The sequence below is a fragment of the Grammomys surdaster genome, unplaced genomic scaffold (genome assembly GCF_004785775.1).
Source record: "Grammomys surdaster isolate TR1022 unplaced genomic scaffold, NIH_TR_1.0 126612, whole genome shotgun sequence".
Classification (NCBI taxonomy): Eukaryota; Metazoa; Chordata; class Mammalia; order Rodentia; family Muridae; genus Grammomys; species Grammomys surdaster.
The window spans coordinates 801,877-829,700 of record NW_021621401.1 but is presented as its reverse complement, the minus strand read 5'-3'; the positions used below and the strand labels follow the sequence as shown (position 1 = coordinate 829,700).

The 27,824-nt window shown below is 47.6% G+C and overlaps 2 protein-coding genes across 8 annotated transcripts in view; one reads left to right on the top strand and one right to left on the bottom strand.

Moving 5' to 3' along the window:
- Positions 1 to 27,824, top strand: part of Ift140 (intraflagellar transport 140) — an 89,162-nt gene that overhangs the window by 45,850 nt on the left and 15,488 nt on the right. The window lies entirely within an intron of this gene.
- Positions 72 to 27,712, bottom strand: Tmem204 (transmembrane protein 204). Of its 4 annotated transcripts, none has more exons than XM_028761023.1 (4): positions 27,601 to 27,712; positions 24,362 to 25,033; positions 13,818 to 13,973; positions 72 to 857 (listed from the first exon to the last, which is right to left on the bottom strand). In XM_028761023.1, the coding sequence occupies exons 2-4, from the start codon at positions 24,639 to 24,641 to the stop codon at positions 613 to 615; spliced, it is 681 nt and encodes a 226-aa protein (XP_028616856.1). In that variant the 5' UTR covers positions 24,642 to 25,033; positions 27,601 to 27,712; the 3' UTR covers positions 72 to 612. The 4 variants fall into 4 exon arrangements, with proteins under 4 accessions (XP_028616856.1, XP_028616858.1, XP_028616857.1 ...); XM_028761025.1 differs by having other exon boundaries at positions 27,609 to 27,683; XM_028761024.1 differs by lacking the exon at positions 27,601 to 27,712 and adding an exon at positions 25,531 to 25,780.

Sequence of the window (27,824 nt, the reverse complement as noted above, 5' to 3'; positions counted from 1 at the left end):
GCCCTTTTTAGGTCATCCCACAAAAGTCTCAGAAGAGTGGAGATAAAGTGGATAAAACACGAGTTTTAGACTCAGTTCAGAGACTTGTGTTTATTTTAACTTAGACAAATAATCAGGAGTAAAACGTACGCTCTTAACCTGACTCTGGCGTGAAACCGGTACCACCTGTTCTAAGGTCTGTTTTATTCAAGGACTATCAGACCCTTCATGAAGATTCCTGGATGTTCTGCATTGTGTAAAAGTAACTGGGGATACCATCCTAGTAGATGGAGAATAAATTAACCCCAAATGGAGGGGGGAGCAAGGTGCCCCACACTGCCTCCTTCCCTGCCTCAGTTTCTAGTTTCCACCTTTGAAACTTGCATGATGTGAAGCCATGCTATGCTGGCCAAGGAAGATCGTGTCAGAAGTAGGGTGACACAATGACACAGAGACACATAATATATTCATATGTAACATAATAAATGTACATGAGTATCATACATATGTATATATAGGTAGCCCAGACTTGCCCCACACCTCTGCACAAGCAGGGCCTGGAACAGTCTACCGGTTTCTAGACTACGGCAGCGTTATAGTGGTTATTCATAGAGAGTCCCCATAAGGGTGCTGTCAGCATGGAGACTCCACATAGTCATTATCCAAGCCACGGCGAAACCGTGCTGTGAGAGAACGGCTGATGACGATCACCCGGGGTGCCATGCAGTCCTCCCTCCGGTGAAGAATGTTCCAGATGAGCATTGCAGCCGCCAGGGTGGCCAACAGGCAGGCACCAATGTTCAGGTAGCAAGACCAAGATAAGTTGGTGTAAGGGCCAATTCTGTAGAAGGTCACCAGTCCGATGACCAGCACAAAGCCTGCAGGAAGGAAAGGAGAGATTGAGAGGCTTGTATCTGAGCTGGAGCCCCTAGGAGTCAGACTGTATCCCTGTCCTTCAACACTGTCCTCCTGGGATAGCACAGAGCTACTGTGTGTCAGCCTGTTTATCTCTTGCAGCCTTTGCACCTGGAGATCATACTCAGGCTTTGCATCTGGGTGGCTGCAGGAGGAGAAACAGTAGAGGGGCCTGTCCTGGCAACCTCTGGACATCAGGCCTGTTCTTGAGTATCAATCTAGCTGTCTGCAGTCCCCACACCTAGTAGGCAGCCTTCCTAGCCCTAGCCAGAACCAGCTATCATTTCCTTAGATCGAGCTGTATTACCTCTGATTTTTATAAATGCTTAATTAATTTAAAGCAAAACCAAATAGATGTTTATTAAATTTTATCTAGAAACAGACTGTCATCCACTGGTTTAAATCCCTGTTGGGGAGTTTTATACCCATGGTTGTGCTGCCAGAGGGAGCAGAGGTTCCCTCTCCTATTCAAGGAACCTAGAGCCCACACTTGGGGCAGGCGGGGCCACCAGGTAGGGGCCTGGCTCAGGTCTGGTTTTGGTTGTGTTTGGTTTCCTTTCACTTCTCAAAAGCATTTCCCTCTAGCTGCCTTACCCTACTGTGATGCTATTCTCCTGTGTGTTATTCTCCTGGGCCTTCCCTCCTCTATAACATGACACTGTGCAGGGCAGGAGAGGTGACTCGGGAGCTACCAGCTAGTCCAGCTGTCTTGATTACTGTTTGTCCACTTGCTTTGCGTGACTAGCTTTCACTGTGTAGCCCATTTGAACTCGGGATCATCGTCCTGCTTCATCCTCCTGAGTACTGACCAGGTCTGGCTCTCACCAGTTCCTTTCTTAAGGAATGACAAGGGCTTGCTCTTGTTAGTTTCCTATTATAAGTAATGGGAACATCTTGGTTTTCGGCCCAGACTGTGTCAACCAACTAAGGTGTCAGGATACAGCTACTTGGTAGAGAAGGCAGCACTGGGAGACTTGAGGGTCTGATGAGTAGAGGCTATGCCATGCTGCTGCCCAGAAGCTGGCCTGGGAGAGAGCTGCAGGAACTCACCAGGCCCTAGCTCAGCTGTGGGATCAAGATGAAAAGGACAGGGCAGAAACAGAGGTGTGGGGGAGGGAGGACAACACAGACCAAGCCCACTTCTTCCCCAGCAACACCCTCCTCCAACCATCTAGCTGTCTTTCTCATGCAAAGCACCAGACTCTCCCATCAAGCACTACCCCCTAAGGTTCATCCACACCCCCTCCCAGAGCTGTGGTCCCTCTATATCCGTGCATATTGACATCTGTAGGTCTATCTAGTAGGTTCCATTCACTCAGAAAACCACCACTGCTTTCCTACTCATGATGACCCTGTACACCCCAGAGCAAAGAGCAGGATCAAGAGAGACAGGAATGACGGGGACAGAGGGACAAAGACTGGAAGGACAGGAGGATAACAGCTTTGACTTCTCTAAAACGTGGTGACTCTGCTCTCACCCTCACTGGACCTTCCAGGAGGAGAACAGAGTTTGCTTTCCTCCATCTTGTCCTAAGCTATACAAACTATGCATGTCCTTGTTGATTGTAGTACTTTGTGGGATTTTTCATACATGAAAATAGTATTAAAATTTGCATTCCAAGATGGCTGTGGTGGCTCACATCTTTAATCCCAGCACTCAGGAATATAGATTTAGAAGCAGGTGAATCTCTGAGTTCAAGGAGAGCCTGATCTAATGAACAAGTTCTAGGATACACATACACACACACACATACACACACGCGCGCGCGAGCACACTCCACCTGCTTGCTAGAGGCAACTTCTGTACCAGTGCCGAGTGAGGCTCCTGTGGGGAGCGTCACACTGTAGACAGTCACATCAGTAAAGCTGATGTTTTGGTTTTGTTAATGGATGTAGAAATACTTTGTGTTCTCTTGTTCTCTATCTTTGGGCATGTTTACCAACCAAAGGAATTTCTGGTTTTGTCTTTCTTTTTTGTTGTTGTTTTCTTTTTGATTTTGATTTTTTGAGGCAGGAGTTCTCTAGGTAGCCCTAGCTGACCTGGAACTCAGAGATCTGCCTGCCTTTGCTTCCCAAGTGCTGGGATTAAAGGTGTGTGCCACCACTGCTCAGCTAGCCAAAGAAAAATTTTTATGCTTGTTTTGAGACAGGAAAGATTGGAATTGAGGCAGACTGGGCACAGAGGTAGCCAGTTTATGTCTTCTGAAACAATAAATAATAAACAAGGAAGGATATAAAGCCTAAGGAAGCAAAAGCAAGCAGAAAGAAATATGCCAACAGGGTGGGAAAGTAGGAAGAAACTTGCCCAATCAGCAGGAGCCGTCGCTACCAAGTCTCTACCCACCTGCTCTCCTCTCTCCAAGTCTCCCTTTCAGTCTGTGCATGCTAAGAAACATTTAAAATCTGATAGGGCTGGAGAGGTGGCTCAGTGGGTAAATCCTTGCCGTACAAACATGCGGATCTTAATTCAGATTCCCAGAACCCATATAAAAGCCAGATATGGCAGTAGAAGCCTGAAACTGTAATGGGATAGAGACAGGTGAATCCTGGGGAAGAAGAGAAGCACACACTAGCCAACCAGTCTAACCAAAAGGTCAACTTCTGGTTCAGTGAGAGATCCTGTCTCAAAAAGTAAGATGGAGGACCCAGTAAGATGGCTAGTGGGTAGACACTTGCTCCCGGTGATATAACCTGACAACTGTCATTCAGTCCCTAGGAGACACAGAAAGGTGGAAAGAGCAAACCAGCTCCACAAAGTTCTCCTCTGACCTCCATGAATGCCATGCTTGTGCTCTGACATGCACACTCCAAAACACACATACATACACACAGAGTAATTTTTTTTTTTTACCAAAAAAAAATAAAGATACAGCACAATAGAGAAAGATACCCAAGTTCAACCTCTAACCTATACACACATAGGCAAGTGTACCTGCACATACATGTGTACACACATGTTTTCACTACACATATGCACAAAATTTTAACATTTTGTTCAATGGCCCCAGTTTTACATCCATGATATCCTTCGTCAAAATGGAGCAGATGAACTAATTGGCTCCCATAGCCTCAGGGTGAACTACCAAGCCGGGTCAAATACTTACACAGCCCCTCTGTTTATCCTGGGGTTGGTTTGCATCACTGTTGTGTAAGAAGGAAGAGACTGAGGGTAACTAACCCTTTACAAGAAGCTTCCTTGGGGCTGGAGAGATGGCTGAATGATACAAGAAAGCTACTCTCACAGGGAACATGAGTTTTCAGTACTCATGTTGGGTGGCTTACAAATGCCTGCCACTCTAGCCCCCAGGGGTCCAGTATTCTCTTAACCCCTTGGGTACCTGCACTCACTAATAAGTGTACAGATACACACACATATACACACAATTTTTAAATGTTTAAAAATATTTTTTAAAGAATTAATTCTTTTGTTTAGGTTGGGGTAGGGGGGATGTGTTTTGTTTGGTTTTGTTTTTGAAACAGGGTTTCTCTGTGTAGCCCTTGCTGTTCTGGAATTTTCTGTGTTGACCAGGCTGTGTCTGAAGTGCTGAGATTAAAGGTATAGGTCACCACAGCCCAATCTAACCCTTTTGGTTAGACTGGCTGACTAAAAAAAAAAAAAAAAGAGTCTTCTCTGGAAACCTGTTTTCATTTTTAAAAAATCTGAAAGACTCTGAACCTTCTGGTCAGGACTAATATGCATTCATGTGGACTAGGAAAGTTAGCAAGGGAGAAAACAGCAAGTGTTGGCACGTGCAGGGCAGAGAGACCTGCTTTAATCATCAAGGCCTTGCAGGAACGGTGTGATACGGCACTGGACTCACTGTTGCACTCCCAGGAGCATTATAATGTGAAACTCACATTGTTATAATTCAGATCAGCCTCCTCAAGAGGGGCCCACAGGGAACGGCCCAACATGGACTGCATTTCAGCAAAGAGAAGGGATGAGAGTCTCAGATGTGATGCCTAGGAGGACATTACCAGAGCACATACAGACAGTCCCCCTGAACAGTTCAAACACAGGCTTGGCTGCATCTCTGTAAAATACACAAACTCTAAAACTGTCAAGAAAATCTGGTGTTACTGGACCAGTACAGAAAGGTCACCTGGGATGAGGGTCTTTGTGGTCAGTTTGTCACACATGTCATGCCTGCTTTAACTCTTCTATATGGGTGTGTCACAATGAAACATGTCAACAGATTGAAGAACAGGTACTTCTGCTGCTAGGTTTGCAGCAAGTGACCTGCTCCACAGTTCCACATTCTAAGTGCTGGCTGACACTGCCTTGGACATTGATCGTCAGATGCCTCCTCTCACAGTCCCACTTCAGGCACCGAGCAAAACTTAGGTCTTCCCATGCACAGCATGCTTCATGGCTTCCTGATGCCTCTGCTCCTCAGCTTGGCAGCCCTGCCTGTCCTGACACCTCTCTCCCTGGCACCCATGGCTCCCCCTTGCCCCTGCTGCTTCACGGTTAGGAGAGATTTAGTTGAGCGTTGTGTCCATCCCTTGGTCTCCTCCTTTTGTTTCTATCTCCCATGTCTGAGAGTGCCAGAATCCAAGGATACCAGGGACTGTCGGGAACTGCTCGCTAAGTAAGTAATTCGAGATAAATCACAGCAAATGGGAAACAAAATAGGCTGGTGTGAGCCTGTGGAAAAGAAGGAAAGGGAGTGCCCACCTAAGCTCTTTAGTGACCCTGCTGCCCCTGGCTGAGTAAAGGCCATGATGGAGCTAGCACCTTGCAGGGTTTTGTTTTTGTCTTGTTGGGTTTTTTTTTTTTTTTTTGAAACGGTTCTCTGTGTAGCCTTGGCTGATCTGTCACTTGCTCGTAGACCAGGCTGGCCTTAAACTCAGAGATCTGCCTGCCTCTGCCTCCTGAGTGCTCAAATTAAAGTCATGTGCCCTGATACCCAGCAACTTCGAACTTAAAGCTGATCAGAATTAGTCTCACAAGACTGGAGCCACCACAGGCTGAGATTCCCAAGGACCATGCTAGGGATTAGCACTGGAGCTCACAGGTGGCTAATGATTTGTTCCAGGATGGTGACTTTACAGCTCTATCAAAGGGATCTTGGCCTTTTCATGACTAGCTATGTTATTTATTGTGTACACAAACTAAAGTTTCAGAAAATGTATCCATTTCCAAGAACACCAGAGAAGATGAAAGAACACTCATCATGTTGATAAGTTAATTAAAGAGGTGTAAGCTGACATGTGCATAAAAGACCTGGTAGAGCCCTCTGTGTTCTGGAAATATAAGTTGGAAGATACAAGCTGTAGATCTGGGCTGGATAGATGGCTCAGTTGGCCAAAAACCTGCAATACAAGTATGAGTATGTAAGTTAAGATGCCCCAAAAACCCATGTTTAAAAAAATAACCTGGATAATGGTGGCACATGAATGAATGAATGAATGAATGAATGAATGAATGAATGAATGAATGAAGCAAACGTAGCACAGTGGTGCATATCTGTAACCCACCTCAAGGGGGAGTGGTAGGGAGGAGACAGGTGGACCCTGAAGCTCACTGGACAGTCAGTTTAGCTGAATTGAGGAGCTTCAGGTTCACTGAGAGACCATGCCTCAAAAATAAAGGTGAACGATGAGGAAAGACAATTAATACAGACCTCAGGGCTCCACACAGGCATGTGCGCACACATCCACACTAACAAGGACATACGGCTTATATGCGCACACCCACTCACACGCACATAGATAAACATGGAACCCGACTGATAGACTCTTTACAAAGTAAAGTAAGCTAGTCAGCTCTTCACCTGGTTTATCAGTAGTCATGGAAACCCAGAATCATGTGACCTGGGGCCGGACTGGATTCGTTCCATGTGAAAGTTAGAGGCTGTACATTACTTGCTTTTTCATATTTAAAAAAAAAAAGCAGAAAGGAAAGTCTAGGTTGTTTTCTGTGAAAAAGCATAACTATTTAGTATAGTCTCCTACTAGCTACTGATGTTGTGGCATGCACCTTCAATCCCAGTGCTAGGGATGCAGAGGCAGGGTGTTGAGTTCCAGGCCAGCCTGAGCTACATAGAGAGACCCTCTCTCAGAAAAAAAAAAGCAGTTTGAGCTTTAGTTCTGTTGTCAATCAGCTTTGACAACATTAGAACACATATAGAAAGGGGAAATGGGCCGGGCGGTGGTGGCCCATTAATCCCAGCACTTGGGAGGCAGAGGCAGGTGGATTTCTGAGTTCGAGGCCAGCCTGGTCTACAGAGTAAGTTCCAGGACAGCCAGGGCTACACAGAGAAACCCTGTCTCAAAAAACCTTAAAAAAAAAAAAAAAAAGAAAGGGGAAATGGAATAGTCTGCCCATTCCCAATACGGAGCCCTATAGAGAATCTCAACAAGGGACCTAGGTGTACCAAGGCCAGCCCAGGTCCTACAGAGAGGGGACCTGACACATTTTAACAGGTATAGCTGTTAGCATCCTCCACCTCCAGCTGTTGGCTGCCATCCAAGTCCTGCCCTGAACCAACAGATAGGACATTATGGACTGAGAGATGATAGGAAGAAATCACCCCTTTATTCAGTGTCATTAATAAAAAGCAAATAAAACATGGGAAAGCAGAGGTGTGCAGCACCATGAGTTCACTGCATTGCCACATTAGCCCCATCCTTTGTGAAAAGGCACCCGGAGTCAGCTGGCTCAGCATAGTGTACTACAGACATTCTGAAATAAGGTTAGCTTTTACTTGTAGGGCCTCTGTGCTTGGGAGAGGTATGGATAGCCTCAGCATAGGCCAAGGTTGGCTTTTGTCTTAGAATTCGTACTTTTCATCACCCCTAAGTTGAGGTTCCCTTTCTCCTAAGTATCCTTTCTTCTGAAGACTTCTCTCCCTCAAATTCTCAGTGATGTAATCAGCCTGTCCAGAAACCTACCAAAGGGAAGTGCTTCAGCAAGCGCTATGTTCTGCACACGGGATCAGTTCCATCTCTATGAAGTCCTGTTGCCAAAGCAAACAGCCTCTTCCTGTGCGCTGGTCAGCGGAGGGCGGTGTGAATTCCAGCACAGTGGAGAGCGTCCCTTTCCTCTCTTTCTTCCTTCCTGCCTTCTTCCTGGGGCCTAAGCTTCTGTCACAAGGTCTTCCTTTTGGAATGACTATCAAACATACACACAGGTGGCATCAGAGGAAAGACACTGGGCTTGACCTTTGGTGCTCCTCTGCTATTGAGTAAGCAAAGTGCCGGTGCCTTAGAGGGAACATGGCTGGCTTCTAAGGTGCATACTGACAAAGGGTCAGTTGCAGACACTGCCAGCCTTGGCATGTCCAGCATGTGTAGCCAGCATGTGTAATGAGGGAAGACGAGCAAGCCAGGCTTCTACCTCTTCCATCACTAGTTTTCAATCCCTTGTGTTAATAGACCCAGCAGTACATGACATGAGCCTGATTTTTTTATACAAATGATTCTTTCTAGTAGAAGGATCCAGAGCATTGAGGAACAAGGGATCATGTTCTTCTAAAGCTCCCAAATGGCCCGACCGGGTAAGAAAGAAGGGGAGGAGAGATGAGTATACTTAGGATGCAGGGTGCTGCTTGAGGACCAGATAAAGAAGAGAGAAAAGGAAATTACCCCGACCAAGCAAAGTCTAATCAAAAGTACTTTGCTGTTAAGTCTTGCCATTAAAAGAAGAAACCTTACAGTCACTAGGAAAGGATGAAGGAAACCACTGTTAGTGACACAGGAGGAGCTCTGGTAGTGTGGGGCAAGGGGAGTTATTGTTGTTGGGGAAGGTTGGCTGTGTCTTTGTTTTGAGACAGAGTCTTAACTATGTAGCCCTGGCTAACCCAGAACTTGTTCTGTAGACCAGGCTGGCCTTTAACTCACAGAGTTCTGCCTGCCTCTGCCTGCCTCTGCCTCCCTCCCAAGTGCTGGGATTAAAGATGTGTGCCACTATGCCTGGCCTCTGGGGATATTTGACCAGGTTCAGAACTGGCTGAGCCAAGAGATAAAGAACAACTTAGAGCCCAGTGTTGAAAGTCGTCTTGCTGATGCTGACACCCACTGGCTAATAGTGCATGACTTGTTTTGTAACGCTTTGTCAACGGGCTTTGCAAAGTCTGAGCTGCAAAAGTCATAGTACAGGCAGTGAGAACTGAGTAAGTGCAGATGCCAGCTTCAGAGAAATAGAACCTGATCACACAAGGCCTGGGCTTGTTGGTAAGCTCCCATAAATGGAAATGTGTTCACCAAGTGTGATGGAGAATGCAGGTAATCCAGCACTCAGGAGGGAACACAGGCAGATGGTGAGTTTGAAGCTAACCTAAGTTTTACAGCAAATTGAAAACCAACCTAAATTTCATAACAAGAGACTGTCTCAAAAAGCCAAAGGCCGAAGTTGGGTGTGGTGCTGCATGCTTGTAGAAACCACTTAGAAGCTAGGGCCATGAAGACATCCAGTTTGAAGACACCTTGGACTATCTAGTGAGTTCCAAGCCATCATGAGAGCTCTAGGCCACCCTGGGCCCCCTAACATGACTCCATCTCAAAACACATAAAGTGAAAAAAAAATTGTTTTACTTTTTTAATGGCAGAGGGTGTAACTTAGTGGTAAAGTACTTGTCTTACATGCACAAAGCCCTGGGCCTAGTTGCCAGAACATACATATATAACATACACACACACACACACACACACACACACACACACACGCTGAAGAGGAGAAAGGATTCTACCATGAAGGCAGCTTTGAATAAAGTAATTATGAAATAACTTACACAACCTACCCTTCCCCAGGATATCCCAGGCATCAGGAAGACAGATTGGTGCTGTATGCTGTGTTTGGGACTTTTTGTTTGCTGTTTGTTTGATTGGTTTGTTTGTTGACTGTGTACTGCCATTGTTCAGAGAGATTTGGAAATGGGTCGTATAAACTGTAATGCTAATGGTGTAGAAGAGAGCTTTTAAAGGAAAATCCAGAGAAGAAGCGTGGCCTTCAAGATTACACATTATCCTTTCCAAAAACTCCAGATCCCACCTCTCTGGCTCCCAGAACAAACTGTAGAACTTTCTAAGCTAGGCACTCCACAGGGAGGATGCTGTAAGCCTTGCATGGATCAGTAGTGACACATCACTAAGGGTATAGAGATGACCTCACCATCCTGACCTTGTGTGTAGTGCCCTCAGGGTGGACTCCTTAGGCAACAGGGCTGTACTGATGAAAGAGGAGTTGCCCTTTGGATGTGCAAAGATGGGCACATTTCAGGTGTGTTCTGGGACCTGAAGAGTTTGGAAGTCCTTAACATCCATGTAGGGCTGAGGCACCTCCTCAGCAGAGCTGTGAACCCGCCCCAGCTCCTTTCCCTGCTCCACATGCTGCTTGGTGCCAGTGAAGAGCCAGAGACCACACAAGTTCATCTCCCTTACAGAGCGCTTGCCTCACATAGTCAGGGGCTACTTTCCCTCTGCCTGTGCTACATAGAGAGTTTCAGGCCAACCTGAGCTACATAATAAAGACAAAGAGGAGGTTGGGGATCTACAGTGGTAAAGTGCTTGCTAGCGTATGGGAAGCCTGAACTCATTTAAAAAAAAAAAAAAGATGCAGCCAAAGAGAAGAAGCAAAATAGAGACAGAGGAAGTGGAAAGGGCATGCAGAGCAGAGCAGGAGCCGTGCACAGCACCTTCTGTAGCATGGACTTGTATGGGGAGGCCAAAGACAGCACCCAGACCTAACTCTCAGAGCTAAATGCTCAGGCCAGCTTCTCATTACAGACTCTCCTGCTGGGACGTGAGTGAGCAGGTGCTCTGCACAGGGCTCACAGGGTTCTGTATGCTGTGTCTGCATGGTCTGACAGTCAGCCAATCATCACACTACTGGGTCTTGGGGAGGAGACAGTAGGAAAGCCTGGCCTTTTAAAGCTTGTGCTGTACTAGTTACCACAGAGAGCCAAGAAAGGGAAAATAGGAAGAGAAGAAAGCAGCCAGAGCAAGACAACTCATATGCAACTACCTAGCAGTAGCAGAGACTCTGCGAGAGCCACTTCCCCTCCTCCTTGTCTCCCCAGGACTTTGGTGGGTACTTCTCTGTCTTAGGACCTGCCTCCCTGACAGATACACAGCTGCTATCATGGGAAGTGTGGCGTTTGAGTGAGCAGGCAGTATTGAGGGCACATGGGATAAGGGTCCTGAAGGAACCTTTCCAGCTTCCAGGTAAAGCAAAATTAGACTTGGAAAGTCTTAGCAGACATTGGAAATGCCACTGCATGTACTTGGTGGAATCTGTAAGCGTAAAACCACACAAGACCGCTGACAGCCCATGAGAACAGCAGCTTACCACAGCTGTCCCTGATGTTGCTGAGTTAAGGGTCCCTCAGAGCTGCATTTCTTGCTGGGGAAGGGATGGTCCCTTTACTAACCCAGAGTTGTGCTGAACATAGTACTGGTGCCCAGAGATATAGGGCTAATAGCACGTGAGAACACAGGCAGACGGGGAGTCTGCCACCCCTCAGTTTGTTGCTTCTGCTGGTTTCCAGGGTTTCTCAGCCTCCTCAGTCAATTCCACAGACTCTCCTCTTTTCATTAGCATCTTCTTTCCCGCTGCCCACCCACCTCGCCCAGCACTGGGACTCTGGTTCGCTTGACAACAGGTAATAGCAGGCGTTTCCTCGTCCTGTGACAGGACATCCTGGCGCCCTACAGTCTCTCCCTGGCTTTAAAACAGACCCAAGCACAGGAAAAAACCCAGCTCTAAAATTAGCAGTGTGATAGAAGAAAGGGACATAGCTGCTCTCTGTACTGTTTGTCAATGAAACAGTCTAAACAGGCCAAATGCATTTCCTTTTTGGGCAAAACAGACCCGTCAGGGTGATAGTCAGATGCCAAAGGGACAAGGCAGCCTGGGAGGCATGAGAAGCTTTCCAAACTGCCCCAGGGCCCACCGCCCACATTGCTCTGGCTTTTTCCAATGGCCTCCAGCTGTTGGGGAGTTTTTGGACAGAGATGGTCTAACCTTTCCAGAGGTTGTGCTGGCCTTGAAATATTCAAAGTAGAAGTGTACTAACCCAGACACCCTTCAGGGGGCCCTTGATAAATTCCCTCCAAGACTGCCAAGGACAACTGAGTTTCAATTAATGGAAGTTTTCCTCATTTTGAGTTTTCTTCAGTGAGTGTTTGGATGCAAAACATATAAGTTCTAATGCCTCCAAGTAAGAGTCTCTAGGTTGTCAGTGTTAGAAAAGCCGTAGTCAGGTTGGTTCTCTCACTAGAAGTAGTTATTTTTCAGTCAGGAACTATTGAGAAGAAAAATAAACAACAAAAGAACTATGGTTCTGTTCTTTTCTTTTTTGGCACTAAAATGTCTTTTTTTATTTTTTTGGGAGAGTGGTGGTTTAGACAGGGTCTCACTATGTAACTCTGGCAGACCTGGTACTCATTCTGAACTCACAGAGTTCTGCCTGCCTCTGCCTCCAGAGTGCTGGGATTCAAGGCCTGCATTCCTAGGACCATGTCTTTTAAAACTCAGCTTTTCCTATGATGTTTTCAAAATCTTCCATTTCCTTCTCGAGGATGGATTCATATGGTAGAGGCTATCACTTCAGTGGGAAGAACTGTTCGCTTTATGTGTCTGATCAATAGAGGGTAAAGTGCAAACCTTTTATAAACATGCCCATGTTCTACTCTTAGTGGTGAAGGCAGGAAGGGGGCAGGAGTGACCCCCAGTCACATCTGTATGTCTCATATCCAATGGGAGTCACAGAGACAATCTTGCATTGCAGCTGGGTAAACTGCAGCTGCTTCAGTGATTGGCTCACATTCACACCAGTAGAACCAGGATACAATTCCAGCTCCTCTGTCACTGAGCCCTGGGTCCTTCCACAGAGACTTCACAACCTTCCCAAACCCCCGGCCACACCCCTTCCTGCCACTGACTGGCTCCAGGGAAGTGACTTTCCCAGGACCATTCTGCCATACTATTCTTAGCATTCAGGGTAGCAGGGTTTCCTGACTTCCCCCAGGCGTTCTCTAGCACATAAATACCAGTCAGCCTCATTCTGGAAACTGTTTCTCAAGGAAGATAAAAGCCCAGGATCTGTTATTCCTAAAACGATTCCCTTCAGACTTCCTGCTGTTTCCCCTGTCAGGAGTGGGCACCAGCCCCAGGAATGACTGGCATTCTAGACCAAAAAGGAAAGGTGGACTAAAGAATGTCCCACACTCTGCTCCTGTGCACCTGTGTGCCCCTCAGATCTGTCTATAGACCATGCAGCTAACTAACATCCTCAGTGAGCTGCAAGAAGCTTGAACTTCTAGTTGTTCCTGATCCTAACAGCTCTGAGACCGCAGGATGGAGCAGTGGGACCCCGATCACTGGAGGTGGTGGGTCACAGGGTGACACTTGCTGTGACTTCTACCACCAGTCTAACCCTTCCACAGAATCTAATCTTGCACACAGCTCTGCTCTCTGACAATCCAATGGCCTGCAGAGTCAGGTTATGGTCTACGTTTGTGTTACAGCCAGAATGGGAGCGATGTATGTGGGCATGGTTAGGCATCTGCTGTTCACTCAAGACTCGGTGTAACATGCTTACATGAGCTTCTCACTGGTCATGAGCAAGAATTTGTGCTGAGCCCAGGTTGGGCCCCAGGAAGCATCACTTAAACAAAGCCCTACCTTCTGTTGTAACTGTAAGCTGGGCAAGCTGGGACTAGGCTAAAGCTGTCTCCCATCTCTGCCTAGCTTAAGCCAACTATTCCCCAGGTGCTTCGTCAAATTGGCATCAGGAGCACGCTCACATACAGAAGGGTAAATGTGGTACAGATTCTGTAGACTCAGAAAAGCAGAACACCTTACTTCAGTATGCTAGAACCTGGAATCATACCTGGGGTACTCTCCCTCCATAATATCAAAAGGGCCCAGCAGGTCTGCCAGCTTTATGGGGCCTACTCTGTCTGCCCTGAGTACTTACTTGCCAGCTGGAATGCAGCAGCCATGACCTCCTCCCAGCACTGGGACTCTGGTGACATCAGGGGCAGGCCCGTCAGCCCAAGGATGAAGGTGATCTGACCCACAGCAAGTGCGGCTGTGGCCACCAGGTTGCAAGCACGCATCATGTCAAACTGTACTGTGGGCCAAAAGAAGGGAAGGCAGGTGGTCAGTATGTGAGCCACTTAGGGAAGAGCACAGTCAGGCTGGCCCATACTCATTTTCAGTGATAGCCACTTTCTTTATAGGCCTCTATTGGACCTTTGGAAAAGCAATACAGACAGCTAGTATCTTCTCTGAACAGAACTTTCTCCAAGCACCTTACCCACTCTGGAGTCTTCATGCTATCCTGTCCTCACCAGACACTTAAGAACCCCTAGCTTAACTGCAGTGGTCACATCCCACCTAGGCTGGAATTCTGCTGTGTGATTTGAGTTTCTGTGTGTGTGGTATATGTATGTGTATACTATGGTACTGGTGGGGGTGGGGTGTTAAACCTGCTCATGTGTGTACACATGGAAGCCAGAGATCAAGTGTCTTTCTGTTGTTCTCCACCTTCTTTTTTGAGATAGGGTCTCACTGATTCTGTATTTCCATAGATCCACACTCTGGTCTTGCACAGCATACACTTTGCTCACTGAACCATCTGCCCAGCCCCTAGTTTGAGTCTTGATGGGACAAATGTTCCTTTTTCACTCAGGTGCTATATTATAATTGAAGCTAGAAGGGGAAGTCCTGTCAACAGAGGGTTTCTTGCTTAGTAATGGACCCCACAGGTCCTCAGCTGCTGTCCCCAGTTAGCCAATCAGACACCCAAGAACTCAACAGTGGTTTTATTTTGGTTTGGGTTTTTTGTTTGTTTGTTTGGTTGTTTGGTGGTCGTTTTTTGTTTCTGTTTGATTTTTTTGTTTGTTTGGTTGGTTGGTTTGGTTTGGTTTGGTTTGGTTTGGTTTGGTTTGGTTTGGTTTGGTTTGGTTTGGTTTGGAAAGGATCCAGTCAGTGGCAACTGCCGATCCAGCAGCATCTCTCTCTGGTAGGCTACCAGATCCACGGGCTGCTTGGCTTGTCCAGTAAGCTTAAGATTTTGTCCAGCCACAGAACTCTTCAGATATGCAGACAGTCTACAAGACTCACTGGGATTAAATCTGTTCGTGCTACTCCCACACTGGCGGTGTCGAGTTGGAAAAGCCTGGGATCTCAAGGGGCCCTCGAGTTCTAAGTGACAGGAGAGTTCTCCGCAGAGGAAGTAGCTTAAAACACAATGGGCACAACAGGCTAACCCTTGGTGGCAGGAAGTGGCATAAAAACCCTGGATGACTCTGCGACTCCACAGCCTAAACAGAAATTCGATCCTGTAAGGAACATGAATCAGACACCACCCAGCATGAAGATGGGGCAGGGCACACAGGGCCCTAGGCAGTGATGACAGTCACATGGCAGAGCACCCCAAGAGCAAGTCTGTGTTCAGTTCATGTGACAAGGTGACTTCTCTCAAATTGCTGTAACAGTCTGAGAAAGGACTGAAGAAAAAAGGACGCAACTTCGTGGTTGCCGGTATGGGGTTTTAATTAATTTTTTAGCATCATCTCATACACTTACTGGCCCAGCACGTACCCTTTACCTGTGTAGTGGGTGACTGCTGGACAAAGTTTCCAAGAACAGAGAAAGGCACAGAGGTCTCTGGCCATTTGGATGAGACAGACTTCCCCTGTGAATTCCAGTCTCTAGGCCTGTATGTTCTCATAGGCCTTACCTAGATAGTCACCCACTGGATTGGGGCATTAGAGGAGGGAACACAGGTGACTTGAGAGTCCGCCTTTACTATGTAATGCGGGGGAACCTGGGAGGGAGGGGTTTCAAGGATGGGTTGGAGCGGATAGCAGAGGGACAGAGGGGCAGTGAGGTGCCCATAGGCCTAGGGCAGAGGTACCTATCATGTGCTCAGACACATGAACCCACATGAGATGAGAGGAAAGGCAGACGCCAAGCCTGAGATCTTTGAGCTATTTTGTAAATTTATATCACATTTCAATAAACATTTAGATCAAACCTAACAGAACTGCCAATATTGGCAGTAATGGTTCAAAGTTACCTTCTAGCCATTTAAAAGCCCTCTGAGGTGAAGCAACCTGCCCCTCCCTTGGAATGCCTTTCTTAGTCTTTGTGAGAAGTGGGACAGAAGATCTTCAGGTCTCTGTAAGTGGGGCCTTACTTGCTGGCTCACATGTAAGAGGCTACCTAACCTGTGCAGGAGATGTCCAGCCTCCATCTCTTCCCTTCCTTCAGAGGAAGACAGTCCAACAGGAACCCTGGAGTGAAGGTTTTTCTTGGAAGGTTGTGCTTTTTTGCGTTCAGTTTTTGTGTTTCTGATGATAACATTTGTTATAAGCCAATTCTGAAAAGCAATCTTTCAAACATGGAAAGAGTAGTGCCTCTGTCTTCCAGGCCTGCTTTGAGCTGAGCACTGCCTTATTTGCAACACATTTGTGAATCAGAACTTCCTGATTACTGCTAGAGGGCAAGACATGGCTGGGCTATGGCATGCGGCTCCTGCTGTGCACCTCCCCTGGGCTCTGGCAGCTTCCACTGACAGACTTGCTGCTGATCTGGGGCAACCCAGTCTGTCAATGTCAGCATTCCGTGTGGTATACCACCATCTCATGGTATGAGCTTTGGTGTGACATTTCATTTGAGGGAGAAACAAATTTCTGGGCCAGAAATGCTCTCTCTACAGTTCACCGACCACACTCTGACTTAGCCATCTTTTGAGAACAGGGTGTGGGGCACAGAGCAAAAGACAGGGAGGCAGGCACAGGGTTGGAACACCACTCTGGCTGCTGAGAGAGCAAAGGACTAAGAGATAAGTGGGATGGACCTGGGTTCAGCAGACTCAGGCTGGCTCCTGCTCTGGCCACTGCTGGTAGAGAGCCCAAGTGAAATCTTTTAATGCTAAAGATCTAAGGCTTTTGCTCATAGGAGGGAGAGGTAACAATGGTGAGTGTTCAAGCTGGGTATGGTGCTCCATGCCTTTAATCTCAGCACTCAGGAGGCAGAGGCAGAGGATCTGTGAGTTAAAGGCCAGCCTGATCTATACAGTGAGTTCCCAGGACAGCCAGGGGTAAGTAGAGAGATCTTACGAAACCAAACCAAACCTTGGGCACTTTTCTACTGCTGTACCCACAGCAAACCTCCAGTGGGCCCTCCTCTAGTGACGTCAGTGATATGTTCTTTAGTCCTTAGTTACAACAACCAGAATCCAGATCACTAAAGACCCTAATGGAGCCGCTTTAAAGGGGCATGAGGTAGGCCCGGCAACACTGATCAGCAGGTGAGCTCACTTGCCAGGAAAGCCTGATGTCCTGAACTTGATCCCCAGAACCCACAGAAAGGTGGAACAAGAAACCTAACCTGCAAAAGTCGACCTCCGGTCTCCACACATGCACCACAGCATGCATGTGTCTGCACATGTACATGTGTGTGCATGCTAATCAAGATAAATCTAAAAAATGTAATGAGGGACAAAAGATGAACTAGAGTCCAGCAACTTAAGGGTAGGAAACAAGCAGGCGGATCCTTCCAGGTAGAGGCACAGCTTAAAATAGGCGAGTGTGCTCTTGGACTCTAGAAAGATGTAGAGGGAAGAAGAGCAACAGAGGGATGGGAGTGCCAGGGGCAGCTAAAATGTTCCCTGAGCTGTGGGACTCAGAATGATTTGACTTTCTGAGGCACAGGGCTGTTCAGGACCTGATGGCTCTGATAGTGGTTCAGTCCAGTGGCTGCCTCTTCTGATTCGCTGGTTGCACCTCCATCCTTTACAGCTAGCCACACACAGCAGGAGGTTCAGCCCAGTGCCAGTGCCGTGTGCTCCTGCAGGGCGCCCTGTTCACTTGGCAGCTGGTGTGCGCTTCATAGGGCTCCCTCTTTAGTCTGGAAAGGCATTTCTTTTTTTTTTTTTTTTTTGTTTTTTTTTGTTTTTTTTTTTTTTTTTTTGTTTTTCCGAGACAGGGTTTCTCTGTGTAGCCCTGGCTGTCCTGGAACTCACTCTGTAGACCAGGCTGGCCTTGAACTCAGAAATCCACCTGCCTCTGCCTCCCAAGTGCTGGGATTAAAGGCGTGCGCCACCACCGCCCGGCTTTGGAAAGGCATTTCTGACTACCTGCACCAACTGCATCCTTCACAGTGCTCTGTCGTCTATGTCCTAGAATTTCTGGTGTGGCTGAGCTTCTTCTTATTTATTATATAGACATATATATATGTAACATATATATGGGGTATATGGGGTGTGCGCATGTTCACCCATGTTGGAACAGGTAGGTGCAGGGTGCGCTGTATCTGTATGTACATGTGTGTGGAGACCAGAGGTTGACATAATGTATCTTCCTTGAATATCACTTCCCAACTTATATACTGAGGTCTCTTCGCTTGAACCAAGGGCTCCCATAGCTATCCAGCTTACTCCTCTGTCTCTGACCCTTGAGCATTTGAACTCCAGGTTGGCCACTACACCCATCTGGTATTTACATGGTGCTGGGGCTCTGAACTCTGACCTCATGTTTTCATGGTAAGCATTTGGCCCTCCGAGCCAGCTCCCTGGCCACTGCATACTTATTTTTACTCCATATATCAGGGCTTCTTTTTTTTAATTTATTATTTTCTGTATATAAGTGTCTGCCTACATGTATATCTGTGTACCATGTATGTGCCTGGTGCCCACAGAAGCCAAAAGAGGGCATGGGATTCTCCTGTCCTGGAATTACAGGAGGTGTGAGCTATCATGTGATTCTGGAGGTCGATCTCAAGTCCTCTGGAGGAGCAGCAGGTGCTCTTAACCAACAAGCCACCTTTCCAGCCCATGACACGGCTTCTTAAACTTTTCTCACTCACAGCCCTCTTAAATTTTTATTTATTATTTATTTATTTATTCTTATTTTTTATTTTTTTATTTTTTGGCTGTTCTTGAGCCAGCTTTGTAGACCAGACTGTCCTTGAACTCAGAGATCTGTCTGCTTCTGCCTCCTGAATGCTGGGATTAAAGATGTACTCCACCGCCACCTGGCTTGGATGCATATGTATGGTATGTATGTATGTATGTATGTATGTATGTATGTATTGAGACAGGCTTTTTCTATATAGCCCTGGCTGGCCTAAAGTTCCCTATGTAAATCAGGCTATCCTTGAACTCACAGAGATCCCAAGTTCTGAGAATAAAGGTGCGTCCCACCATCCCTGACCTCACAACCACTTTTTGCCTACAAAATCTTTTTGCATATCTGAGGTATATAGGTAGGTAAAATAGGAATATAAGCCAAGAATTTATTGACAATAAATCATAAATACATTTTAAAGGTAATTTTGGTATACATATAATTTTACCATTTATTAAAGACAAAAGCAAACTTCATAGTAGTGTGATGGATACGTTTGATAAAGAATCAGTTCATGATTGAATATTTCATACAGGGTGTAGAGCACCTTCAGTTTTCAGATCTTGATTTCATAACTTTTAAATTTACTTGCATTAATTTATTTATTGGGAGTAAAACGATGTGAATTCACAGAGGGTGTATAGAGATCAGAGGATAACTTTCAGGATCTGGTTCTCTCCTTGTACCATGTGGGGTCCAGGGATTGAACTCAGGTTGTCAGCCTTGGTTGTAATACCTTTACCTACTTAGCCATCTTGACAGACCTATATTTTTATTTTATTTTAACGATATATTTATTCTTACGTTATGTGCACTGGCATTTTGCCCGCATGGATGTCTGTGTGAGAGTGTCAGGTCTCCTGGAACTGGAGTCACAGACAGTTGGGAACCGCCATGTGGGTGTGTCACATGGACACATAGTGTGAGGTGCTAGAAGTATAGTTAAATCAGTTTTAGAAGCTGTTAAAAAGTCTGTCTGAATCTCAAATAAAAAATTCTTTTAATGATATTTTAATGAAACTCAAGTCATCAAATCAAACATTATTAAAGAGGAAAAACAGGCAGTGAGCTTATGTTATCTACACCTCCAATCCCAGCATTCCAGGCGAAGAGGATGGCAGATCTCTCTGAGTTTGAGGCTTGCTTGGTCTACATAGCAAGCTCCAGACTAGCTAAGACTATATAGTGAGACCTTGTCTCAGAAAGAAGAAAAAAGAAAACAAATCAATTGCTATAATAATTCCAAAGATAGACCAATTTGATAGATGCATGCTGAGGAATGATGGTAAGAAGAATATTTAAATTCTTGTTACTAAACAGTTATGTTTCTGCAAGGGCAAGAAACTTAGTAGTGAAGACACGCCCCTTCATACTGTCCCAAGTTTCAAATCACAGCTGAGGTGTTTGGTGCAGCAGCCCTGACACTGTGGGGGATGAGAGCACAAAGCACGAGAAAGCCACGTGCACACATTGTGAGTTCAGAGCCAAGGCTGTAGTGAGGTATTCAGAATAGCACAGGTGAGCCCTGCCCTGATCACTTCAGATTCATTATCCATTTGATTCTGAATCAACTTTGAACATGTTGAACATTCAGAATATTGTTGATTGTTGATCAAGAAACTTTTACGATTGCCAGATTTCTAGTGATGGCCTCCCCATCCCCCAACCCATACAACTCCCTTTGGGAGCATGCCGGCAGTTTAAGAAGCTGTGACTTAATATAACCACCCAGAGACTCTGCTTTAAAGCAGAGTAGGATTGGGAAGGTGTGGAAATGTGACGTTGAATGCTAACAGTACAGCAGCAGCACAATGGGCAGCATCCCAAGCTTCATCTCAAAAGCTGCGAAGGAGCTGAATAAATGGCAGAGCTATTAGGAAAGAGAAAGGCCGAAGTGGCTTGCATGGGGGTCTGCACAGACCATGCAGTGAGGCTAAGACTGGCTCATGGAGCCAGGAAGAGAGTGCAGGCTGACTGTTGGCCTGTCTTGTCCCCCGCCTCTCCTGTTGTCTTCCTCATTCCTGACTTCTTGGCAGGTTGAGTTCTCAGAGTTCCGCCATACCCCATGACCAACTCTGCAAAGTCACTCACTCTGCCTGAGTTAGAGTCACACAGAGCACTGCAGAGCCCCACCCTGTGAGAAAGAAGCACTCTCTGCGGTGCCACTCACCTCCAGCCACAGGGCCACCATCTGGCTTGTCATCTGTTGTACTTGCCACAGCCCAAGATGTCTCAGAGCATGGCATAACTATACCTAACCAAACAGTCTGTCTGTCCAGGTGTCCAGCTAGCCAGCCTGTCTTGATGTCTGTCATGGTATAAGGGTGTGTGGAGATGCTTGGGGGGCTGCCTAGAAGCAGGAGTTGAGGGATATCCCTGGGTAGCATGGAGGTCCAGCTGATCTGTACCAGGGTTCAGCCTTCTGTTCATTATTCATGTGCAGCTGAAGTTCAGACAAAAGACTGCAGATCCCTGACCGAGAACACAGATGGTAAAAAGGGAGCTGGAGAAAGTGAGCACCAGAGAGTGAGGCTAACCCTAGGCTCAACTAATCACATAGATGCCTGGCCTCTAGCTCCCAATTTCTCTAAAGGAAGAGACTCCCTGGTCAGTAATAAAGCCCAGGGCACCACATAACAGAAGGGCTAACTGGTAGAAAAATCCCCATGACCCACTTGGGGAGGTATCAGTGTGACATGGCAAAGCCCTGACCTGGACAAACCACTTTCCTCTCCAGTGCTCTCAAGACATCTGGGAGCACAGAGCCTGTAGACCAGAGTTTAGAATATCACAGAATGGCCCAAGTGCTCAGTTTGCATCACAGGCAGGTCCCTTGGATGTTTGCAGCCAAAAACCACAGAGTGATTTTAACTCTGTGTGTCCTACAACCAAGAACCCATGACTCAGAGCTAGCAAAAGGTGATCCTGTCTCACATGGCCCCGCCAGTGATGTCTGGAAAGGCTAAAAGTGGCCTGTCCTGTAGTCTTGCCCCAATGCCCTAGGCCCTTTCTCATAATGAAATTGTGAGCAAGCCACATAGTCCTACGTGCCACAGACTGATATGCCCATCATGTGCACTAGAGGGTTTTGTAAAGTGTCCTTGCTCAGGCATGAAGGACGTTACCCCGGTGCCGCCTGTCTAGATGGCAGAATTTGAGCAGCTGCCCCTCGAAGGGTTGATTTCTAGAACCACTTGAGTGATATGGTAGGGTCCTGCTTGGAAACCTCAAGGCTGGTCACAGGTCTGACTTTAGATGGTAGCAGGAAGTCCTGTAGACTGGGGATATAGGTACACATGGGTGGGGCGTCAGGGATCACTGGCCTTGTAGTTGCTGTTGTCTCTGTCCAAGAAGAGCAAGTGTGTGAGCTGAGGTAGAGTGGTCGGCACAAACGGGAGCAAAGCTCACGGAGGGGAGCAGATGAGAGGAAGAGACCAGCAGCAGCCCTCCCTCCAAGCTCCTGGGCACACAGCCAGACAGCCCTGTCCCAAGCCAGAGGGTTAGGGACCAGCTTCCCTCAGGAAATGCTGACTTATGGCTGCTTTGTTCTATTTCATTTCAGTCTCAGTGTGTGTTAGAATGTGTTAGCAACCAGAATTACCCATCCAGGCTGTTTTCCAAAATTTCATCTTGCTACTTATTATCAAGAAGCATCTCTGATTTTTCTGGTGGTTGAACAACAGTTGTTGCTCAAATTCACGGATCAGCTACCTGCAAATGCCATGTTAATTACAAAGGACTTTTTTCTCTTTTTGTGACAGGGGTCTCACTGTGTAGCCCTGGGTAGCCTGGATCAGCACCCAAGTGCTAGGATTACAGTCATCCACCACCAGCCCAGCTTAGGAAACTATTTTTAAATTGTCTAGGGATCTTATGCAGAGTAGTAGGCTTACATAGGTGGGGACCTTAGGCACAGGTAAAGGGAAGATGAGGGGTACTCAGGGCAGGAGCAGCTGAGGCTACCATGCATCACATAGATGTGGGCAGGGAGGAAGTTATAGAGGCCCTATTCGTTCTGTTGGCCTGGCCTCAGAAGGTGGAGAGTGGGAAGAACAGATGTCTGCACAGATGTTCCTGGGATGACCTGCTGGAGCTGAAAAAGCAGGAAAAGGAGGCAGGAGTGTGCACATATTGCAAGGGATGGTCAGGCTCTTCAGAATCTTCATGGTTTAGAATGGTCTGGGTCTGGAATTGGCTGTTTTCAGAGCCTAGTGAGAGGTACTAGGCAGGAGCTCTTGCCTACACCTGGCCCCACCCCAGAAGACCTGAGGCTTCCAGGGCTGGGCAAAGCCACAGCCCATGTGAGGAGCTTAGGGGAGCCTTGAGGTTACTAGGTCTCCTGCTTAGCCAGAATACTCATAGGATGTACAGGGAGAGCTCTCCACTGACACATCACAGAGACCCACATTCAGACAGCTGACCTCCCACAAGACATCTAGCTCCTTAGAGTGCATTCATCTTTTTTTTTTGTTTTTGTTTTTTTTTTTTGTTTTTTTGAGACAGGGTTTCTCTGTGTAGTCCTGGCTGTCCTGGAACTCACTCTGTAGACCAGGCTGGCCTCGAACTCAGAAATCCGCCTGCCTCTGCCTCCCGAGTGCTGGGATTAAAGGCATGCGCCACCACCGCCCGGCTGCATTCATCTTTGATCTTCTCAATAAAGGGCTCCCTGCCTGTCAAGGCCCAAGGGAAGGGGCTGAGCTGTCCCATTGTAAGCTTGGGTGCCTCTGCTCATGAGAGGGGGATAGTGTTCTCCTGCCTGGTCTGCAAGCCCTCTGTTGGCCAGGAACAGGGCTGAGGTGGTTGCACTGGGCACATTGCTCAGGATTTCCAGGAAGTCCCCTTAACACTGAGCAGATGTCCACCTACGTCTCGTGCTTTCTAAAGATCAACGTCATCTTCCGACAGCCACCATCTGACCTATAGCCTCCAAGGCAGTTTGTAGGAGACTGGACACTTATTAGCCAGACCTCTTAACTGTTTTAGGGGATCGTTACCAGGAAAGAACTCTCATGTCAACTGAAGTGTCGATTTTAGGTAGCATCTTCATATTTATGCACTCTTTCTTCTTGTACTCTCAAACCTGCGTGCTATTTAAAGTGAAGTTCCCAATTCCCAGGGTAGTATACAGACCCCAGAACAAGAGAGCTAGGAAAGGAAAAGGCCACCATGAGGGTGGGGGAGGTAACACTCTGCCCTTTGCTGTCACGTGCCTCCTCTGGTCTCCCAGACATGCCAGCCAGAGTCTCCTGTACTTTCCCAAACACCCTGACCACCTCAGCAATTAAGACAGAACTCACCCACATGTTCTTCTTGTTTTACTCATTAGTAATATTTATTTTCAGCCAAGGGAAAATGATTTGATTAGGATACACATCTTTCGTCCTTCAGCCACATCTAAATGGCAGAGAAAGAGCCTATAGCCACATGAAGTGACCTCCCTGTGAAGGAAGCCATAGGCAGAGTCTAGGCTCAACAGTGGGGCTCTGTAACATTGCTTTTCAGGGTGGGCAGGAGGTGCAGGTTCCCTGCCACCACCCCCAGGATGGGCACAACCTCCCCTCACCTAACCACTGGAAGATGACAGAAAAATAAGAAGACTTACGTTTGACAGTGCCTCGGGACTCCTGGAAACCTGCTGATTCAGAGCCCCATCCTAGCACCTCACAGTCATGGGTGTCCACCTGTCCAGTTCGAGTCCCAGGGTTTGTGCCTCCTTTACCCTTGTCCACCAGCCAGCAGGACTTCCACAGCCCCACACTCCGCTTGCGTCCATCCTCCAGTGTCTGGTACACCCAGTTGGGGGTAAAGGCTGCTGCGTTGTTGAGGATGAGGGAGACCAGGGCCACCAGCACAGCTGTGGCCACAAGCTTCTGGACAGTCATATCTGACTGCCAGTACTGTCTATCTCGGAGAAAGTCCCAAGTCCCAGTCAGCCGCTGTGCATCCAGAGAAAGCCAAGATGCTGCTAGGGGTGGCTAGAGAACATCACCACTCATCCTTGAGAAGCTATGCAGCAGCTCCAGCCAGGCACATGAGAATGTCGGAGGTACGGGGAGAAGCCCATGGGACAGGTCCAAGCGAGCTACTCACAGCCCTGTCTTATCCTGCCTCTTGAGCCTGGAGCAGGGACAAGCCTGTGCTGAAGCTGGTCTCCCCAAGACCCATTCCAGGGAGAAATCTGGGGCACTGGCTGCACCAGCAAGAATCCAGAGTTGTAAGTGGGCGTCTTCTTTGGAGCAGAGGCCAGGGAGGCTGTGTCCACAGTGCCTCTTGCCTACAGCAGTGGAAAACGGACAGTAACTCAGGAGGCAGGCACAGCGTGGGAATCAGCTGGGTCACACTCCTCAGAATGGGCTGTGGGAGCCAGTCTGATGGAGGAGCAGGGTTGTGGAAGCAATGTGGGTTTGGCCACCTCTCTGCTGCCTGTCCCGTCTTGGTACCTCTGCTACAAATGGCAGATCCTGAAAAGCAGAACGACTGCCACAAGGAAACGTGTGTATGCGCGTATGTGTGTGAGCTCCAGTTTCCCTGTCTCTCAGCAGAGAGGAAATGGTTGTTTTTGAGGCTGTTTTTGGTGAGCAGGAGGGCGTAGCCAACTGCAACAAATAGCAGCCCTGCCACAGAGCCAGACACTAACAGGATGTGCTTCCTGATGGGAAAGGCCTGGGGAGACTTCAGAGGCCTGCTCCAGCCCACCCCTGGCTGCCCCTCCCCATCTTCCTGTCTCATAGGAATAGTCAGGGATGCCAGCCAGGACACTCATCTTCCTACCTGTTGCTGTCAAAGCTAGCCAGCTGTGCTAGGTCCAGGATCAGGAGATGCTACAGACACCACAGGCAGGCAGAATCCTAAGGGACTAGGTGTCCAACTGTCCATCCGTCCATCCATTGCCCAAGGCATGATAAGCGCTTTGAATCCCCAATGTCTACAGCAGTGGTTCTCAAGTCTGTAGTCATGACCTCTTTTGGGGTCAAGTGACCCTTTTACAGGTATCACCTGAGACCATCAGAAAACACAGAGATCTACAGTACAGTTCATAACAGTAGCAACATTACAATTGTGAAGTAGCCACGAACTAATTTTATGGTTGGGGGTCACCACAACACATGGAACTGTGTTAAAGTGTTGCAGCATTAGGAAGGTTGACAGCCACTGGTCTACCACCTTTCCTCCCTACGGGGGCTCTACCTCTGAATGACAGGACAGAGTAGGGCGTGGAGGCACCTGAGGTAGGCCACCATCTGCTGACAGAGACCCATTCACCTCAGGTGTGCTCAGACCTTACAAGGAAGGGCCCCTACTTGAGGAAACTCTGCCAGGGGTTCTTGTAGTGGCAAGAAGAGGTGGAATTCTGGGAGGGAACAGTGTCACTGTGCAGGCTGGATAGCTAATGTGGCTTCTGAGCAGCCAGGTTTGCTAACAGTGATCGCTCCCCTGAGGCTGGACAGAGTGACTATACATTTGATCTCCTCATAACTTTTCAGCTCTCATAGATAAAAGTACCCCCAGGTCTGAGACTCTGTGTCCCACCTCCAGAGCCTCCCATCCGGGTTCCAGAGCTGTATAAATGAACACAAGAATATAGGTGCTATGGGCTGTCTCAAGCACACGTACCAGGGCAGTATTTGGACACAGTCTGGTGCTGACTAGTGCACTGGCCATAAGAGGTCATAGTCGGCCTTTCCTGTCTTCATGCACTGACATGCTAGGCCACCCCGTACTTCCTAGTGTTGCTGCCTTCAATCACATGTTCCCATATATAGTCAGTCTCCTGGTACTCCATAAGTTTACATTCCAAAGGCAAAGACTCTGTCTCTGTCCAGCCGTTTGACTGTCATCAGTCCTGAGAATGTAAGCCCTCTGAGGGGTTGTACGATTTTTCGCCTTCAAGTTTGTAGCCAGTGTCACTGTGGCTTATTTATATTTTCTATTCTCCTTGGTCTAGGTCTGAAGGAAATTTACACTTCATTCCAGTTCTCTGGGCCCAGCCTGTCCATGGGGTATCTTCTAAGAGGAGGAACTTGACCAGCAGTGTGGGGTGCCATCTACCCTCAGCTCATGCTATATGACTCCAAAGACACTAAGTGGCACCGCTGCCATTGTTTCTGCCTGTGCCTCCCCCAGAGGCAGAATTAGGGTGCAACATCTCCTACACAACACTTCAAAGATGAAGTATTTGAGAGATCGCCCAAAGTTTCGGTTAAGAGAAAATCTATTTCCCTCCTTAACTAAACCAGTTATCTTTGGGTAGTTAGTTATTAAATGGCTAATTTCCAGTGAGAACCAGGAGGCTGTTCTAAGAGTTCTCTAACTCCCAAGCTAATGAGATCCTTCTGCCTCAACTTCGTACAGCTGGTCCTGAAGGCTGCAGGACAGAGCAGTGAGATGATCTTGCACCGGTTCTGTCTTTTAACTTTCCTGAGCTGGGGAGGAGGCCAGGGCCTGGATCTCAACCTGTGCTTCTAGGAGCTTCTGCCATACCTCCAGGTGTCTCTGCCCTAAACCATCTGCCATCGGCGTGGGAGGGTAGACAGGGGAAAGATGGAGTTAGAAGGGTCCTCTCTTGAGATATGAAGCTCCTGTGTGGCTGGTAGGAAGTCCCTCACCCAGAGGGTGACCTTCTGTTGCCTTGAGTCAAGCCTTAAATTGTTACTGTAGCTGCATGCTCATCTAGCCCCCGCCCCCAGCCCTGCACCACCACCACCACCACGGGTTCTCAAATGCACGCACACACACATGCATACATACACACACCACATACACACACATATACACACATACCACACACACATAGATAGATGTCTGGGGAGCATCACACGTGTAGCCTTGCTGGTCTCCTACTTGCTCACTCAGGACAGGTCCAGCTGACCATAGGTCCTCCCAGAAAGCAGGCCCATGGCAGAGCCAGCTCCCTCTGTGGCCGCATCTGCTTCTCATCCAGGCGCCTGTAAGCTGATGAAGTACAGATGTGATTCCTTTCCACAGTGTAACTCAGACAACAGGAAATTCTCAAGACTTGGACGGGACTGGGAGGGTGTTTACTTCTTGGAATTTATGCCAGATGC